This window comes from Fundulus heteroclitus, unplaced genomic scaffold (assembly GCF_011125445.2).
Source record: "Fundulus heteroclitus isolate FHET01 unplaced genomic scaffold, MU-UCD_Fhet_4.1 scaffold_320, whole genome shotgun sequence".
In the NCBI taxonomy this organism is placed as follows: domain Eukaryota; kingdom Metazoa; phylum Chordata; class Actinopteri; order Cyprinodontiformes; family Fundulidae; genus Fundulus; species Fundulus heteroclitus.
In genome coordinates this window covers 34201-51436 of record NW_023396730.1, presented here as the reverse complement: position 1 = coordinate 51436, position 17236 = coordinate 34201, and the positions used below count along the sequence as shown (strand labels likewise).

General features: G+C 40.0%; 2 protein-coding genes across 2 annotated transcripts in view; one reads left to right on the top strand and one right to left on the bottom strand.

The window, feature by feature from the left end:
* chchd7 (coiled-coil-helix-coiled-coil-helix domain containing 7) overlaps positions 1-10537 on the top strand; it is a 51218-nt gene extending 40681 nt beyond the window's left edge. Inside the window, exon 5 of the transcript XR_004928926.1 lies at positions 9082-10537. The gene's annotated coding sequence lies outside the window, so the exon portion shown is untranslated. The remainder of the gene's footprint in view (positions 1-9081) is intronic.
* Positions 9844-16995, bottom strand: LOC118556297 (zinc finger BED domain-containing protein 4-like). The gene is made up of 3 exons (XM_036130269.1): positions 16337-16995; positions 16017-16258; positions 9844-9864 (listed from the first exon to the last, which is right to left on the bottom strand). The coding sequence occupies exons 1-3, from the start codon at positions 16845-16847 to the stop codon at positions 9844-9846; spliced, it is 774 nt and encodes a 257-aa protein (XP_035986162.1). The 5' UTR covers positions 16848-16995.
* Positions 16996-17236: the final 241 nt, after the last annotated feature.

The following is a 17236-nucleotide window of genomic DNA, read 5'->3' as shown; positions in this document are numbered from 1 at the left end:
CTGCATAAATATCGCCACTGCGCTGGCAACGAGCATGCCTTTCACTGGGGGGCGTGTAGCAGTTCTCGCCGTAAAGCAAGACAGACTCTTGGCATGCACGAGACTTCTGAGCCTGTGGGTGCAGGCCGAGGGCTCCTGCAATTGCAAGTACGGTATTTCCCCTACAGACCACCAGGGCGGCCGAGAAAACGTTTGTTCGACCTGAAATGACTCATTTAATCATCCAAAACGGTATGGAACACATTAATTAACTGATATACTATACTGTTGCATAGTATGCCTTTAACTGAGCTGTCTCAGTGGAGTGCATCTTACGGAAACCAGATTGGAACTTAAAAAAATATTATTTTGTTCCAGTAAAGTAGTCAGCTGCCCTGCCACTAGCTTCTCCAGAAATTTAGCCAGAAAAGGTAGTGTCGAAATTGGCCTATGATTGCACAGATTCGCTGGGTCCAAATATTTTTTATTTTTTTTTTAAAAGGGCTTAGGCTGCTTGTTTGAATAAGCTTGGGACTGAGCCAGTAGAAAGATAAGTTTTAAGAGTTTGACCACATGCGGGACGACATCAAATACTTTTAAGAACAGTGATGTGGGTACGTTTAACGGGCAGGAAGAAAATTTCATCTTTTTCAGTAAAACTTTAATGTCCTTCTCGGTGACCGGAGTAAATGACCATAAGCACGCTGAAGGGCCAGTACTAGGCATGCTATCAAAAGATGGATTTATATTTGCCCTGATATCATCAACGAATTTTACAAAAAAAAGTTTAAAAACCAGCGGAGTTTAGGTTGATACGATATTACTGATGGTATCAACCAAGACTTTAGGGTTTTTCTTGTTCGTGTTCACAAGATCAGAAAAATATGCAGATCTGGCCGGTTTAATCATATCGTGAGATCAACTCCTTTAAATGCAATCTGTGGACTTCAAGTTTTGTAGATTTGCATTTACACTCCACCAACAACAACGACAACAATACATATTCATTCATCCAAAGGCTAAGGTTTTTAGGTGAAGATATTTTGTGCCTTATAGGAGCAACCCAATTTAGAATGGATAAACAGTGACTACAATCAAAAATATTTGGCTCAAATAGTTTAAAGAAATTCTCAACAGCATTTTGATTTATAATTCGCCTTTCGGAAAATCACCTTCTGAGGCAGGCTGACTGAATTAAACGACAAATTAAAATACACATAGCAGTGGTCAGAAAGATGAACATTAACAACACTCAGCTGGACTATGTTAAGGCCGAAAGAATAAACTACATCTAATGGCCTTTTGGAATTTGTAGATGCAGAGACATGCTGTTTAAAATGAAACAAATCCTGTGAGCATCAGTATCAATGTGAATGTTCATATCTCCAAGGATTAAAACATTGTCAAGTTTGTGCGTTTTTTCTGTTTTCACCCACTAACTGAACAACAAAGTGTCGACCCTCCTCTTTCACTTTTTAACAAAAGTAAAACATCTTTACTTCTATATCTAAATGTCTGGTTGGTTAAAAATGAGGCGGAGTTGACTGGACCTGTTCTTCCAGCATTCAGTTGCAGTGACAGCAAAACCTAGTTTTGCTCAGGGTTCTGATGGGAACTTTACAAGTTGTAGTGGTTCAAACAAAACTCTGGACTAGTTTAATGCAAATGTCAAAGACTCATACATCTCTAAAGCCAGACCCCCCGCTTGGCAGATCAGATCACAATCTTATTTTTCTCTGTTCAGAATATAATCCTCTTTTTCAAAGGCAACTTGCAGTAAAGAGATAACCAAACCCCAATTTTGACACTACTGTGACGTAATTCTTTTATACGCCACTGTGGCGTATAAAAGCAGCTCTGTCTTTAAGAAAAACACAGCTCCCTTCATCCTGTGCCTCCATAAAGAGCACTATTGCACTTTTCACACCCTCCAGTGACTAATGTTCTTCAAAAAGGTGACTAGAAACAAATCTACCAACTTTTTAATTTTTAGTTATTGGCAAATTTACATGAAAGCAACTGGTGTAAAACTGCGGTGAAGTTAGTATTAGGTTGGCTTTTGGATATTCGCGCTCTGCAGCTTCAACAGCAGACAGAGGGTGGCAGCCCCAGGTGACTCTCCCTGAATGGCGTACCGCGAGTGAGCTATTTTTAGAAACGTAACGTCACGTTGACGTCACATCACGTGGTACGCAGTAGGGCAAGCTTGCATAGTTGGCCGCTGTGTCGCTGTAAAAGAGACGTGCGTTACCCTTGGTTTTACTCGGTAACCGACTGTTTTTTCCAAATCTAAAACCATGGTTTTTAAACATTGTTGCTATGGAACGTGCAACAGCGACTCGAGGTACGCTGATCGGCCGCATATGAAGGATATTTTGTTCAAGACTGCTAAGGAGAAATGTGTGCGCTGGGTACACCGGTGCGGTCAGCCTACACAGCAGTTCAACCCGGAAAAAGTTACCAAATTCACGTACATATGTAGCAAGCATTTTGTCGGAGGAAAGGGCCCAACCGAAGAACATCCTGACCCAATTCCAGCGACATCAAGTAGTGAACAGTTAAGAGTATTTTGGTGGCCGACATGTTAATAATGAAGCGCCTGCTACCATGATAGCATATAGGCTATCATGGTAGCAGGCGCTAACTTGATACCCTGCTACCAGGATAGCTTACTCAAAAACATTTCAAATAAGACAAACATTAAACATATACCGATCCCTGGACGGTGATTACAAACAAAAAAACGGCCGACGACGCCATGACCGCCGTGCAGGAAAAAAACAAAAAGCTTACCGTTCGATCAACTCGGCCCATTTTCCGTTTTTTTTAAGCCCTCAACACTCAAGCCATCGTTTGAGCTGAAGGTTGGTGTGTTCTTCGACAGTGCGACCAGTAATCTGTGCGCCTGGAACATCGTCTTGGGAAAGTTTAACGGCTGCAAAGTCGGTCATATCACTGGTTCTGTTGTGCGTGTAATAGCTGGTTGCTACGGGCGTTCTCTGTATGCCCTACCTAAGCGGCAAAAGGGGCGTTGCTCTTGAGTCGGTGACGTCACGTGCGCAGTACGCCATTGACTCGAACAGGAGACAGAAGCCACGGCGCGCGGAATGTCCACTGTCCAACCTAAAACTAACTATATCAGGGTTGCTGTGAACTTCCCACCTGAGTAAGCAAACAATTAGCTGAAGGAGTGACAACTTCTCTTCAAGTCCAAGTTTTTATTAACGTAAATAAATAAACATCCAGAGAACACCACTATAGAATGAACAATATATTTGTTAAAAAGAAGATAAAAAGAAGCTAAGGAACTATGTACACACTAAAGAAACAAAAGGAAAAATAAAATGGTTGAAAACCATCATCAGAATGATTCAGTGAATCCTGGTTCACTGCAGATACAACTTAGAGAACTAAAGTTAATCTTAAAGAACGTTGAATGAGATCAAATTACCTTAACTAACTTAGTACAACATTTGATATGTGTTTCAACCCATTCACAATGTAAATCTGAGTTATGAAAACATTATTTGGGAAGATAACATTTTAAAGAATGATTTCCTCAGTGAAAAACAGTGCGTTTAGGACACTTGATTTTCTTAAGCTAGGGAGCGCTATAGCGATCCATTAATCCTAGTTATACAAAACACCATTAAATCAACATTGATGTTCCCTATTAATGATGTACTAACACTCGCAGCACTATTGAACTATGTCGAAGTAAAACAAAAAAAAGCACTATGTTTAAATGACCCGTAGTTGCGTTGACTTGGTGGTAGGTAATAGTGCTATGCTAGCGGACATTCAGCGCTATTTAAAAAATACTAATAAGCTCTATTTGGTCGTAATCTGCAGACCCGACAACACAAACATTAATATTCCATGGGTGTATAAAACCCTTCTGGATGTAAAGTTTGCTATAACCATAAAATCACAGTCAAACCACATCAGCAAAGCTTGGTTTTTGGAATTCTAGTGGAAACTAGCATGGTTAGCTCAGTCAGGCTTTGAAAACACATCAAGTTCAATTCAATTTTATTTATATAGCGCCAAATCATGAAACATGTCATCTCAAGGCACTTTACAAAGTCAAGTTCAATCATATTATACAGATTGGGTCAGATTATACAGATTGGTCAAAAATGTCCTATATAAGGAAACCGGTTGATTGCATCAAAGTCCCGACAAGCAGCATTCACTCCTGGGGAAGCGTAAAACCACAGGGAGAGTCGTCTGCATTGTACATGGCTTTGCTGCAATACCTCATACTGAGCAAGCATGAAGCGACAGTGGGAAGAAAAACTCCCCATTAACGGGAAGGAAAACCTCCGGCAGAACCGGGCTCAGTATGAACGGTCATCTGCCTCGACCGACTGGGGGTTAGAGAAGACAGAGCAGAGACACAACAAGAGAGACAAAAAAGCACAGAAGCACACATTGATCCAGTAATCTGTTCTACATTAGATGGTAGTAGCGGGTGAGCCGTCTTCTCTGGATGATGTCACAGTTAACAGAACGCCAGACCAGGTGTACCTACTATGAAGATAAAAGAGAGAGAACAGAAAGTTAAAGCAGAAATGACAACACATAATGCATAATTGAAGAACAGTAGAACTCTATAGCGTGAGAAAATTAGATCCTGATATCCTCCAGTAGCCTAAGCCTATAGCAGTAAAATTATAAAGGTAGCTCAGAGTAACATGAGCCACTCTAGTTATAAGTTTTGTCAAAAAGGAAAGTTTTAAGATTAGTCTTAAAAGTAGATAGGGTGTCTGCCTCACGGACCAAAAGTGGGAGTTGGTTCCACAGGAGAGGAGCCTGATAGCTAAAGGATCTGCCTCCTATTCTACTTTTAGAGACTCTAGGAACCACCAGCAGACCTGCAGTCTGAGAGCGAAGTGCTCTGTTAGGAACATACGGGGTAATTATAGCTCTGATATATGATGGAGCTTGATTATTAAGGGCTTTATAAGGGAGAAGATTTTGATTTAACAGGAAGCCAATGAAGGGAAGCTAAAATTGGAGAAATATGATCCCTCTTGTTGCTTTTCATCAGAACTCTTGCTGCAGCATTTTGGATCAGCTGAAGGCTTTGAACTGCATTTTGTGGACTTCCTGATAGTAAATAATTACAATAGTCCAGCCTTGAAGTAACAAATGCATGGACCAGTTTTTCAGCATCACTCCTGGACAGAATGTTTCAAATTTTGGCGATATTCCGGAAGTGAAAAAAGGAAACTCTGGAAACCTGTTTAATATGGGATTTAAATGACATGTCTTGGTCAAAAATAACACCAAGATTTTTTACTTTATTACCAGAGGCCAAGTTAAGGCCACCCAGATTAAGTGATTGGTTAAGAAGTTTATTTTTTGAGGACTCTGGCCCAAAGATTACAACTTCGGTCTTGTCAGAATTTAGATGCAGGAAATTTAAAGTCATCCAGCTTTTGACGTCATCAAGACATGACTGCAGTCGAAGTAATTGATTAGATTCATCAGGATTTATGGATAAATATAGCTGAGTATCATCAGCATAACAGTGGAAATTAATCCCATGCTGTCTGAAAATTTTGCCGATCGGAAGCATATATATATAGTAAAGAGAATTGGTCCAAGGACTGAACCCTGTAGTACTCCACAGGTGACCCTAAAGTTTGAAGAAGATTTATTAACATGAACAAACTGGAATGTGTCCGACAGATAAGATTTAAACCAGCCTAATGCTTTCCCCTTAATCCCTACAGTATGTTCAAGTCTTTGTAGGAGAATATTGTGATCAACTGTATCAAATGCAGCACTGAGATCTAACAGGACAAGTACCAACATTATCTGAGGCCATGAGAATATCATTAGTGACCTTCACCAGAGCTGTTTCAGTGCTATGATGAGCTCTGAAGCTTGACTGAAACTCCTCAAGTAGGTCATTACTTTGTAAATGTTCACATTGTTGATTAGCAACTACTTTCTCAAGAATTTTAGAAAAGAAAAGAAGATTAGATATAGGTCTGTAGTTTACTAACTCATCTTGATCAAGAGAAGGTTTCTTAAGTAAAGGTTTAATAACAGCTACTTTAAAAAGCTGTGGTACATATCCATTTACTAAGGATAGATTAATCATGTCTAAAATAGTGCCACTGATCAAAGGGAATATGTCCTTAAACAACTTGGTTGGGATTGGGTCTAACATACAGGTAGAAGGTTTAGATGAAGCTAAAATTTTAGATAGCTCAGAAAGCTCTACTGTTTCAAAACAGTTCAAACACTGCGCAGGTTCTAAAGATTCCTCCAATGCTGCCTCACTTACTGAGGACGAGGTAATCATGTTTGGGAGGATGCCAGTTATTTTATTTTTAATGGCATCAATTTTATTTATGAAGAATCTCATAAAATTGTTACTACTAAGAGCTAAGGGAAACCATTCTAAACTTTCCCTGTTTATTTCTCTGCCAAACCACTGCCAATGTCTCTGATTGTGGCGATGGGGTGTCCGCTTGCAGTGAAGGTAAAGCTGGTTATCTGAGCAGCAAGCAGGCGGCTAGCTTGAAAGCAGAAAACAGCTGTTGTTTGCCAAGCCTGGGCAAGCTTTACACAGCTCTGGGGAGGGGTTGCGTTCGGGCTGTGGAAGTGGGGACCTCCACTCGGACTCCCTAGCGTAGCTGCTTCTTGTAAGGGCCTGTGCAGGTTGCAGTGGGCGACTTCACATAAGCTTTCCTCTCAGCTTGGCCTGGCCGCAGGAGAGGAGACCACTCCGCGTCATCTTGACTCAGCTTTCCAGCAACAGCTGAGAAAGGTTACAAGCAGACCGTCTTCACGGCACGAAAAATAACCAAACTGCAAGCCCAGTATGAAAGATCTACCGGACTCATCACAAATACTTTTACAGCACAGCAACGTGCAAACGAATGTTCACTCAAGGTATCATGGATTTTGGGGCAACATAAAAAAACTTTAGTTATGGTTGTTATGCCATGATAGTGATCTCAGATTGAATTCTAAACAGTGGATGATTCAACAAAGAAAGTCCACTCCTTCTGCAAAGGATAAGGGGGGGCCAGGCGAAGCCTTCCTCTCCCCCCCTCTCTCGCTCGTCCCTTCTTCTCGGCAGGAGGTCAGCTGTGACCACCTCCTTACAGATAAAAGACACAGCACACCTCTGCCCACTTCTCTTCGCTCTTCTCCTGACTCCAAGCTGCTGGGACACACTCCTCCACCCTTGGACGACCAGAACTCCTCTGGGGGGGTCCCTCCTCCCTCAGGAGCCATGCATGGGGCCTGGAGCAGGCCCCGAGCTGGGTGAGAATGAACCCTTCTGAAACTCAGTTCCTCCCCGACATAGGGAGAAACTGCCAGCCCATTCAAAGATAAGTCTCTCACTTCTGCTTAAAACAGACACCGAAGTGAAGGAATCCGTCTTTGCCAGCTTTGTTTTGCTTCCTCAGTGGACCCCTGACGGAGCTGGTTTCCAGGCAACGCAGAGCTGAAAAGCCGGCACAGAAGCAACGTCCCCATGCCGAAGAGAGATCTGCTTAAATGTTGACTGCAACCGGGGTCAGAGTTTGCCTGGAGGACCAGGCCTCCAACCCAGACCACGCCGTTAGCCACATGCTGCTGCAAGGCTAACGCTAGCCTGCCAAGAGCCAAGCGCTAGCCCGCTAGCGCTAGCTAACAACTTCCCTCCTTCAACGCTCCTCCCGTGAATGGCCAAAACTGGACCCAACTGACACGAAACAAAGGACAGAGGTTTGGGCAGCGGTCTAAGGGTGAAGTTAAAAAGGTTTATTGGGAAATGTTTGTAAACCGTCGGGTTTAGAACAAAGGGCTAACCGGTAGTTCGTGCTAGCCAAACATGCTATTAGCCTTGCTAACATCCGGTTTCAGACCCCTAAAAAGGAGTCCGTTTTAAAGCGTACAGCATAATTGTTCTGCTCTGCCATCCTCCGATGGTGTTATAAGCCTTATTGCCGCATCAACATGGTATATTAATGCCGATTTTCAAGGCAATTTCGGCAACATTATGTTTTAACCTCTTAGCCACCGAGTTGCCACAGCGACCCCATGTGCCCGGAGGGAGAATCGCATTAACAAACTCGGTCGTAAGGGTTTAAATGATTTTACAGGACAAACCGGTCCTCAGAATATTATTTTAACAAATAATGTTTTGTTCAACTTGGGCTTTGCATTGTGAATGGATTGAAATACATGGCAAATGTTTTAACTCCATTCCATGTTTTTGTTAATCAGATCTGCAGTGAACCAGGATTCACTGAAGTATTCTGATTATGACCAACCACTTTTGTTTGTCTTTTGTTTGTTTTTTGCATGTAAATAGTTCCTTAGCTTAGCTTCTTTTTTATCTTCATTTTGCTTAGTAGTTTAGTTAAGTTTCACTAGCCTAGTAGAGAGGATTTATTAATCGAAATATTGTGTTAATTCGGGTAAACAGCATTACATAGTGATGTTCTCTGGATGTTCATTTTATTTCTGTTATTAAATTCTTGAACTTGAAAAGAAGCTGTCACTCCTTTATTCTATGTGTGTGCAGGTTTTGCTGTTAAAAGATCGCTAGTGCTCAAATTCACCCCTTTCAACCGTTGTCTTGATATCAGCTTAAGAGCTGATCATCACCAGACAATACTTAACAGACAGAGAGTTATTTATGAAACATTAAATAACTTTTAACAGTGTATAATTGCATAACATGGTAAAGTCATGAAGTAGTGCTTAAATTATGTTGCTGAGACATTATTTTATGGAAAACAAAAAGACAAGATGTGTGAAAAAAATCAAACAAATCCCAACGTCAGCTTCAACGATCAAAAAAATCCAAAATGTTAGTTGATGATGTATTGGCACATCATGATGCAGCCATTGAAAGTGCACCATGCATATCTTTGGCCATTGACGAGTCTACTGATGTTAGTGATAATGCCCAGCTTTTGGTGTATGTGAGATTTTATCACAAAGATAGAAAGGAGCTCTGTGATGACCTGCTGGGTGTAACAACACTGGACATGCACACTAAAGGAGAGGACATATATGCAGCAATAAAAGAGATGCTGAGAATAAGGCACATAGATCTGAAGCAGGTTGTCTCTGTCCCCACAGATGGTGCCCCTGCCATGGTGGGAAAAGAGCAAGGGGCTGTCCCCCGGGTGAAAGAGGACAATCCAGATCTTATTGCTTACCACTGTCCTTATCCATCAGACCGTTCTGTGTGCCACCCTATCAGAGCTTTATGCTGAAGTAATGAACACAGAAATGAAGGTCATGAACTTCCTGAGGGCATCCTCATTCCTTCAGCATTGCCTCCTGAGAGAATTCCTGGAAGATGTTGAGGCAAACGTCAATGACAGCACAACTTTATGAGGTGGCTGAGTAAAGGCAATGTACTGGGACGTTTCTGGTCTATTCGAAAATAAATAGCAGCTTTTTCAAGGCCGGGCAGGAGTCAGAGAGCAACACAGTTTCCACTTTTCTGCAAGAAGAACACAAGATGGATATGGTGGCTTTTTTGGTTGACATAACATCACACCTCAATGAGCTGAATTTAAAGCTGTAGGGCGAGAATAATTCAGTTGCTGATTTGATGACAGCTTTTTCGCTCCTTCCAGAAGAAGCTGGAAATTTTCAAAGAAGATCTTGAAAGAGAGTGTGAACACTTCTCAAATCTGCAGGAACAATGAGAGAGCTGTTTCTCCCTATGTTGACTTCATAAACAAACTGATTGAGAACTTCATTCAAAGGATCAACCACTTCTGCTATGGGCCGCAGCTCCTCCTGCTAATCCACAATCCTTTTCTTATCAGAGAAATCAAAGGATTTTCGAAGGCGGCAAAACAGACTTTCAAGTGAGCAAATGCAGGATCTCTACAGTTTGATCTCATTGATCTGCAAGGAAATGCAGAATTAAGAGAGCATTTTGAGGCAACCGACCCTGCTAACTTCAGGCTATAGACTGTGTCTAAAAGTGTGTTCCCTAGTGAGTCTAACCAAAGTAGCACTGCACATGTTGACAATGTTTGGATCAACTTACAGCTATGCATCAGCTTTTTCCACTGTGAACTTTATCAAAAGCAAGCACCGTTTTAGACTCACAAATGAACACCTAAATGTCTGCATGAGAATGGCACTGACCCTATTCCAACCAAGATTTAAACTACTGGCAGGACAAGCCCATATCTCTCATTAAGTAAAAGAAAGAATAATCAAAAGACAGAAAATGGTGTTAAAAGCTTTGTTTTCAGGTTCCTCCTGAAAGAGCCATTGTTATTTAATGTTCTTTGAAGATGCTAAGGTTGGTACCTTTTTAAGCAAAAAAACATAACAAACAGAGAAACATGCTTGCTTTCTCTATTTGCACCACTTTTTTTTATAAAAGAGCCACTTTTATTTATTTTTGTTTTCTAAAGATGTTTTATACGTAAAGCTTAAGCTTTCAGTTCTTAAGGTTTGGATCTCTTCAATTTGGAAGGTAATAGGGCTATTTGGCTCTGTTTGCACTTTAAACATTTATTTAATTCAGTGATTTCTGTTTTAATGTGAATAAAAGGCTTTAAATTTGTTTGTCTGGGACTATTTGATTATGGTAAAATAGCTAGTTGTTTATTATATTGTGCACTTTGTAAACAGTAAAAATGTGGACATACAGTGGGTATGGAAAGTATTGAGATCCCTTTAAACGTTTCACTCTTTGTGTCATTGCAGCCATTTTCCAAAAATCTAAAAAGTTCATTTTATTTCTCAGTAATGTACACTCAGCACCCCATCTTGACAGAAAAAAACAGAAATGTAGACATTTTTGCAAATTTATTAAAAAAGAAAAACTGAAATATCACATGGTCATAAGTATGCAGACCCTTTGCTGTGACACATTTAACTCAGGTGCTGTCTATTTCTTCTGATCATCCTTGAGATGGTTCTACACCTTCATTTGAGTCCAGCTGTGTTTGATTATACTGATTGGACTTGATTAGGAAAGCCACACACCTGTCTATATAAGACCTTACAGCTCACAGTGCATGTCAGAGCAAATGAGGATCATGAGGTCAAAGGAACTGCCTGAAGAGCTCAGAGACAGAATTGTGGCAAGGCATAGATCTGGCCAAGGTTACAAAAAAAAATGTCTGCTGCACTTAAGGTTCCTAAGAGCACAGTGGCCTCCATAATCCTTAAATGGAAGACGTTTCCATCCATTTTCCAAACCGCTTAATCCCTCATGGGGTCGCAGGGGTTGCTGGTGCCTATCTCCAGCATTCACCGGGCAGGTGTAAGTAGAAGACAAAAAAATTTAATATGAAGAATAAAACTGTGCAAGGGGGACAAGCATTACAGGTGTATTAGTCATAAGAAACATTGCTCAGAAGGGAAAAAAGTGTTTGAGCTTTAGGTTTTTTCATAAGTTTCAAAGAGTTTACATACAAGTTAAGGTTACTTTTGAAATGAATAATGTTAGGGGGACATTTCTGTATTTTGTTTCTACGGATGAAAAACTTTGCTTAACATAGAATAACACTGATACAGAGTTCATAGTCTTTATTTTCTAATAGCAGAAAATCTAATAAGTTTTTAAGAATTTCACAGAAGAAGTGGTTGGTTGTTTCAATATTATTTTCACAAAATGTGCAACTATTATCATCCATATTAAGACGTATTAGTCATCATTTTGAAGTGTGTTTCTTTTGCTTTAGGAGCTATAGGGAAAGTCAAATACATGGATCTTAATTTAACAACTGTATCTTTATCAAATCTACTCAGGATATCATTATTATTTTGTCACTCAGAGAATAAATGGTAAGTCAAACTTTTTTTTAATGAAGAGGTTGTTGCATTATTTTTCTAAAAAAATTGGACCCCTTGAATTAATATCTGGATATCTGAGGTTGAATAGTATGATATATCATTATATTTCTAGATAGAAATTGAAATTCTTGGGGAAGTGCATTGAACAAACGATAAAAGTCTAAAACAGGAGGGTTAAAGTTGTATTTGTTGCACAAACATTGGTAATAAAGCAGAGTACCATCCTCACCATTAAATGAAACACAGACCAAATATTTTTTTCAAACTAATTCTTAAAAAATAAGGATTTGTCACAATGTAATATTTATCTTTTATTCCAGATGACTGTCAAGTGCACTGAGAAATTGTGCGTGTATAATATTTTCCAATATAGCAAAATGTGTTTATGGAACTCTGACAATCTCACAGGAAGCTTGTTTACATTTAAGTCAGAAATGAGTAGCAAATTTAGAACACCAAATTGGCTAAAAAGAAAGTTAGGGACACAATACCAAAAGGAACTATGATGTCTGAGCCAGGATTTTAACCATTTTATTTTTAATGCACCATTAAGGAAATCTAAATCTATAATTTTAAGACCACCCTCACTTATATCCTTTACAATTTAATTTTTCTTGATCTAATGTGGCCTGTTTCTCCAAATGAGATTCCGATTAATCTGATTAAGCGATTTTTTTTTTTTTTTTTTTTTTTTTTTTTTTTTTTACAAGAAACAGCGCTTGAATAGATTGGGTCAATAAGTCTTTATAGACTTTCCATCTTTGTTAAATATATTCTGGCCAAAATTGACAAGTCTCTTTAGACCCACATGTTGAGTTTTGTTTTACAGTCGTGGAGTTTACTTTCTACATTAAGTAACTGACTTCTGTTTTGGTCCTTACTAAGATTTATTTCTGATTTAATAGGAACTCAACAAAGTTCTTTAAAGTACTTCTTGATTCTGAAATCATACAAGTTGCAATATATTAGAAAGTTCACATATTATTATGACCCGCGGAAAAAAAATTTAAATTTGATGATAAAGTGGATTTTTAAGGCTTTTTAGCGCAAGGCTCATAAAAAAATGTTGCGCCGGGTGTCACGTGACCGATGACGTAATTTGTTGACAAGCGTTGATCTGTTGACATTGCAGCAAGTTACTTCCTGGTTGCAAACTTGCTTTCTCAAACACAAAAAGACGGATTAAACATGGCTAAAAAGCGTGTGGCTTATGGTTGGTTAAATACCAACAAGGATAATGTCTCCTTACACACATTTCGGAACCCGAAAAGTCCCTGTGTTGTGTGAAATTCAGTTCCCCTGTGAAAATCTGTTCCCCTCTGTGTCGGGAGCGCGCATTGCAGCCAGTTGGTTTGTGCTGAAAGTACATCTTTGTCTTTTACGTGCTGTTTTGGCAAATTTCAGCCGTCATAAACGATGCTAGGCAATCGAGCTTCGACAACTTCTTTCCGTGTTTACATCCCAACTGTCAGCCAGAACCACGATTATAAGCCCCAATTCCAATTATACACCAGCAATCCATTTCGTTTATTCTACTAAAATGTTTTTCTCAGACTTACCCAAGTCGTAACAGACGCTTGTGCTGTTTTTCGTGTTAAAATTATCACTTTGTGAATTGCCATCTGAACTTGTCGTTGTGTTCTCCATTTTACTCTCTGTAACGTAGCCTGGGCTACATCTACGAACTACGTCATTGTACCACGTAACCCAAATTGTGGATTTTCAGCCTAGCGGTCGCGAGGGACAATTTTTAGCCCTTAAAAAAACCTTTTAATGGCGCAATCACGATCTTAATGCCACATTTTTTGAAATTATGGTCACTAATGCATGAATTTTCGAGTTGGTCGATCTTAGAATCAAGAAGTACTTTAGGTGGCGTATCATGAAGGGCTAAAACTTTGGAAGTCAACCCCGAAGCTTTGGAAAAAGTTCTTATTATAAATTTCATCTAATTTCCTCTGTAAGTTCAAACTTTTTAGTTAATCGTCATCACTTAAGACAAGTTTGTTACAATAAAGATTCAACTGATTGATAATATCCAATCTCTCTTTTCCATATCTTTGTTAAAAAATTTTGCTAAATGATATTGGTATATTTTACAATTTAGTATTTTAAACACTCACATTTTCCAATTGGAGACTTAATTGCTTCCGAAGACTGCGTCTCACTAAATTATCTGACGTTTTGGCAATACGTATCATGTTTTACAAGCTTGAATTAAATTTCCAGAACTTATTTGACCAAGTTCTAATTTTAGGTTTAATGTTTATATTAATAAAGAAATGATCAGTTAAAGCAGCCACAGACATGATAGAATTGATAACATAGTCTAATAAATGGTTGGAAATAATCCAATGGTCAATTCTAGATGTTAAGAGATAGTTTGAACCAAACCAGGAAAATATCTAAAATAGTATTAGGATGGCTTGACAAATTTCTTGAGGGACGTTTATCAAAAAAATTATCTTGGACCAACTTTAAATCCCCACCTATTATTATATTTTCAGTTGAATGTGAAGTTTTCAAGAACTCTAAATGTGGCATGATCTCATCCAGCTTTTTTTATTTTCATAGATGTTATTATAGCCATAAATGTTTAATAAAATACATTTCACATTGTCAACAATAATGATAAGCCTCACCCAGTGCCCTTGACCATCTGGAATATGTGATAGAATCTGTCCAGGAAAGTTTTTAAATAAAACCCCTGCTGATCTTGTGCCATGACTAAAGTAAGCTTTGTCACCCCATTCTGAACCCAGAATGAAGCATCTTGTAATTTGGAATGAGTTTCTTGAATAAAGAAAATGTGTGCTCGTTTCCCTTTACAAAATAAAAGTATACTTTTTCTTTTTATTAGATTTCTTAGACCCCTTGCATTAAGAAATAAAAAAGAGATTTCACTTTTAAGCAAAATGATAAGGTAGTGAACAAAAAATATTAATTAAAATAAAAGGGTTTACCAATACTACTTCCAATAATATTAAATGGGATATTAAAGGAACAATCCCCTGCAAACATGATGAAACTTAAAATGTGTTAAACCTGGATCCAACAGTCATTAATGTAAGAGTAGGGACCTCTGACTCTGAGCATAGTCTTCAGACCCTCCTTCCTTGCCTGCTCCAGTTTAGGCCAGACAGCTCTTTTTGCCTCTCTGTCTTCTTTGGTGAGATCCTCTACAAAGCAAAGGTTAAGGCCCTTGCAGATTGGGTGGCTTTTCATTGCTCTCCAAAGTTCATCCTGTATCTCCTATCTGTAAACTTCATGATGATTTGACGAGGGCGGTCGGTGGTCTTCCCCAGTTGATGCACGGTGTCCAGGATCCAGCCAGTTTTGTCCTTTCCAGTGTGGCAGAATTTTCAACAGGAGATCAACAGTGAGCTCTCGGGTGTTTTCATCCTGCCCCTCTGTTACGACCAGTGGCCTTTGTCTGTTTTGTTTTTCTTTCTTGGTGCAAGTTTGCAGGTGTAGGTGCATCTTCCTGCCAGCTGGTGCCACTGTGGGAACCTCCAGACCTCCAGCCTTCATGTGTCACTTCCTGGTCTGCCTTTAGCCACTCCATATTGCAATCATCCTCATCTGGATTGGACGTTCACCTGATTGCCCCACCAATCTGTGGAGAGACCTCCTTATTTAAACCCAGCTCTCCCACACAGACAGGGCAGCTGTGTTTTAGAGCAGCTTACCTCTTTGCTGGGTGGTTCATACTAATGGTGAGATGAAGCCTCATGAGGCATTGAACCACTTGAGCCAACTGGTTCGAGAAAGGGTTCATTTCTTGATGCTTCATGTGCACACGACACCACCTACTGGCCAGGTGTATAATCACAGCCAGCTGTATCTTAACACGTGTGATGCATTGAATTTTTGTTTATTATGGCTCTTGGGAATGACTTCACAAAAGGTGTAGGACGAAATCATTTGTCTACATAAATTTTGTTAACAAGTGTATAATAAAATATTGTTTAAATGTGTTCTCTGTATGTAATTATTCTCAAAATAGTAGTGTCATGTGATATGGCATGTTGTGTAATAATGTTTTTCTGTGACTCTAGAAAAATGGCATGGGCTTAATCAGGCAGAGGACAGTGAAAGTGCTTATGGAACTAGGGAGGGGGTAATGAATACGCTAATGCTTGTGTAACTTGGATGATTTCATGCATTTTTATTAAGAAACAACAATTTCTCCACAGTTTTTGGTTTAAAAGATTTCTCTTTTTTGACACTACTTCTCCAGCCTTTGAAAAGACACGCTCACATGGCACAGATGATGCCTGGGTGCATAAATAAATAAGTGCAAGTTTGTACAGATTGGGGTACAGTGACCGGTGATTAGCCCAGTACTCCAGGGGGTTCTCCAGCCTGCTTATGTTTGCCTCTGACAGGTAGTGCTGGACCTCTACGGTGGCATCTGCTGACACATTTTGAGTCCTCTTTGCCTCCATGACACTAGTGTCCAATCTTTGCCAAAGTCTGCTACCTAAATGGAAACCACAGGTCATGCTAGTAAGTGTTGTAATAGGAATAAGTAATCTCAAAATGTAATATAAAAGATTACCTCCAGTGAATTCTTGAGAGGTGGAAGCCTGAGGAGTCTCGTGAGTGTTCTCTTCTAGGTTCCGTCGGATGACGGTGGCACACTCTGAAGTCAAGCACTTCACTGCTTCAGCAGCTTTTGTGTTGCTGAAAAATGCTATAAGTTTAAATCGTGGGTCCAGGAGTGTAGCCAGCGACAAGATGCTCATTGACTGGAGCATGTGCAGCTTCTCCCTGAGCTGTCTGATGAGCTGCTCTCCTATTTCCACTGCTACTGCAGGTGCCCACTTAGTCTCTTCCTCCTGAAGGGCTTTCTCTATCATCTTCAGGAGGGGGGTAACTTTTGATGCCGACACGTGTTCTTCTGCAGAGAGCTCCGTGGTGGCGTCATAGAAAGGAGATAGTAAAGAAAGGCACACTACAACAATGTCAAACTCACTGGCAGTGAAAAAGGGAATGTCAGTGTGTAATCCGCTCCTACTGGCTCCTTCAACTCCACCAGACGTTGCAGCATCAAGTAGGTGCTGTTCCATCTGGTTTCCACCTCCTGCATCAGCTTGGTTGCTTGCATGCCCAGCTGAAGCTGCACTTGTGTAAGCTTCTCGTTTAAAGATACAGAAGAGTAGGCCATTAAGTCACTGCAGTAGGAGTACAGACAAACTATTAACATTATATATTGGAATAAAAGAAAAGAGCATACCTTAGCAGTGGTGCTGCTTCTATAGTAGCCAACCAGCTTCCTTGCTTTGGCCCGGAGGCCAGAGAGCACAGGGTGCTGGTCAAGCACCCTCTTCACAACAAGATTGAGGGTGTGAGCAACACAAATGAAATGTGGTAGCGAAACTTTAGCTCTCTCACGCATGCCACCATATTAGGAGCATCATCGGTGACCATGCATGTCACCTTGCCTGAGATTCCCCAT

Bases quoted from the DNA above. Each gene is read 5' to 3' on its own strand.
- LOC118556297 (XM_036130269.1), bottom strand. From the start codon at position 16,847: ATGGAACAGCACCTACTTGATGCTGCAACGTCTGGTGGAGTTGAAGGA. The intron at 16,259-16,336 runs GTAATCTTTTAT...GTTTCCATTTAG, and splicing joins CTCTCAAGAATTCACTGGAG to GTAGCAGACTTTGGCAAAGA. The intron at 9,865-16,016 runs GCTGGAGAAGTA...ATTTCCTTGCAG, and splicing joins GTGAGCGTGTCTTTTCAAAG to ATCAATGAGATCAAACTGTA.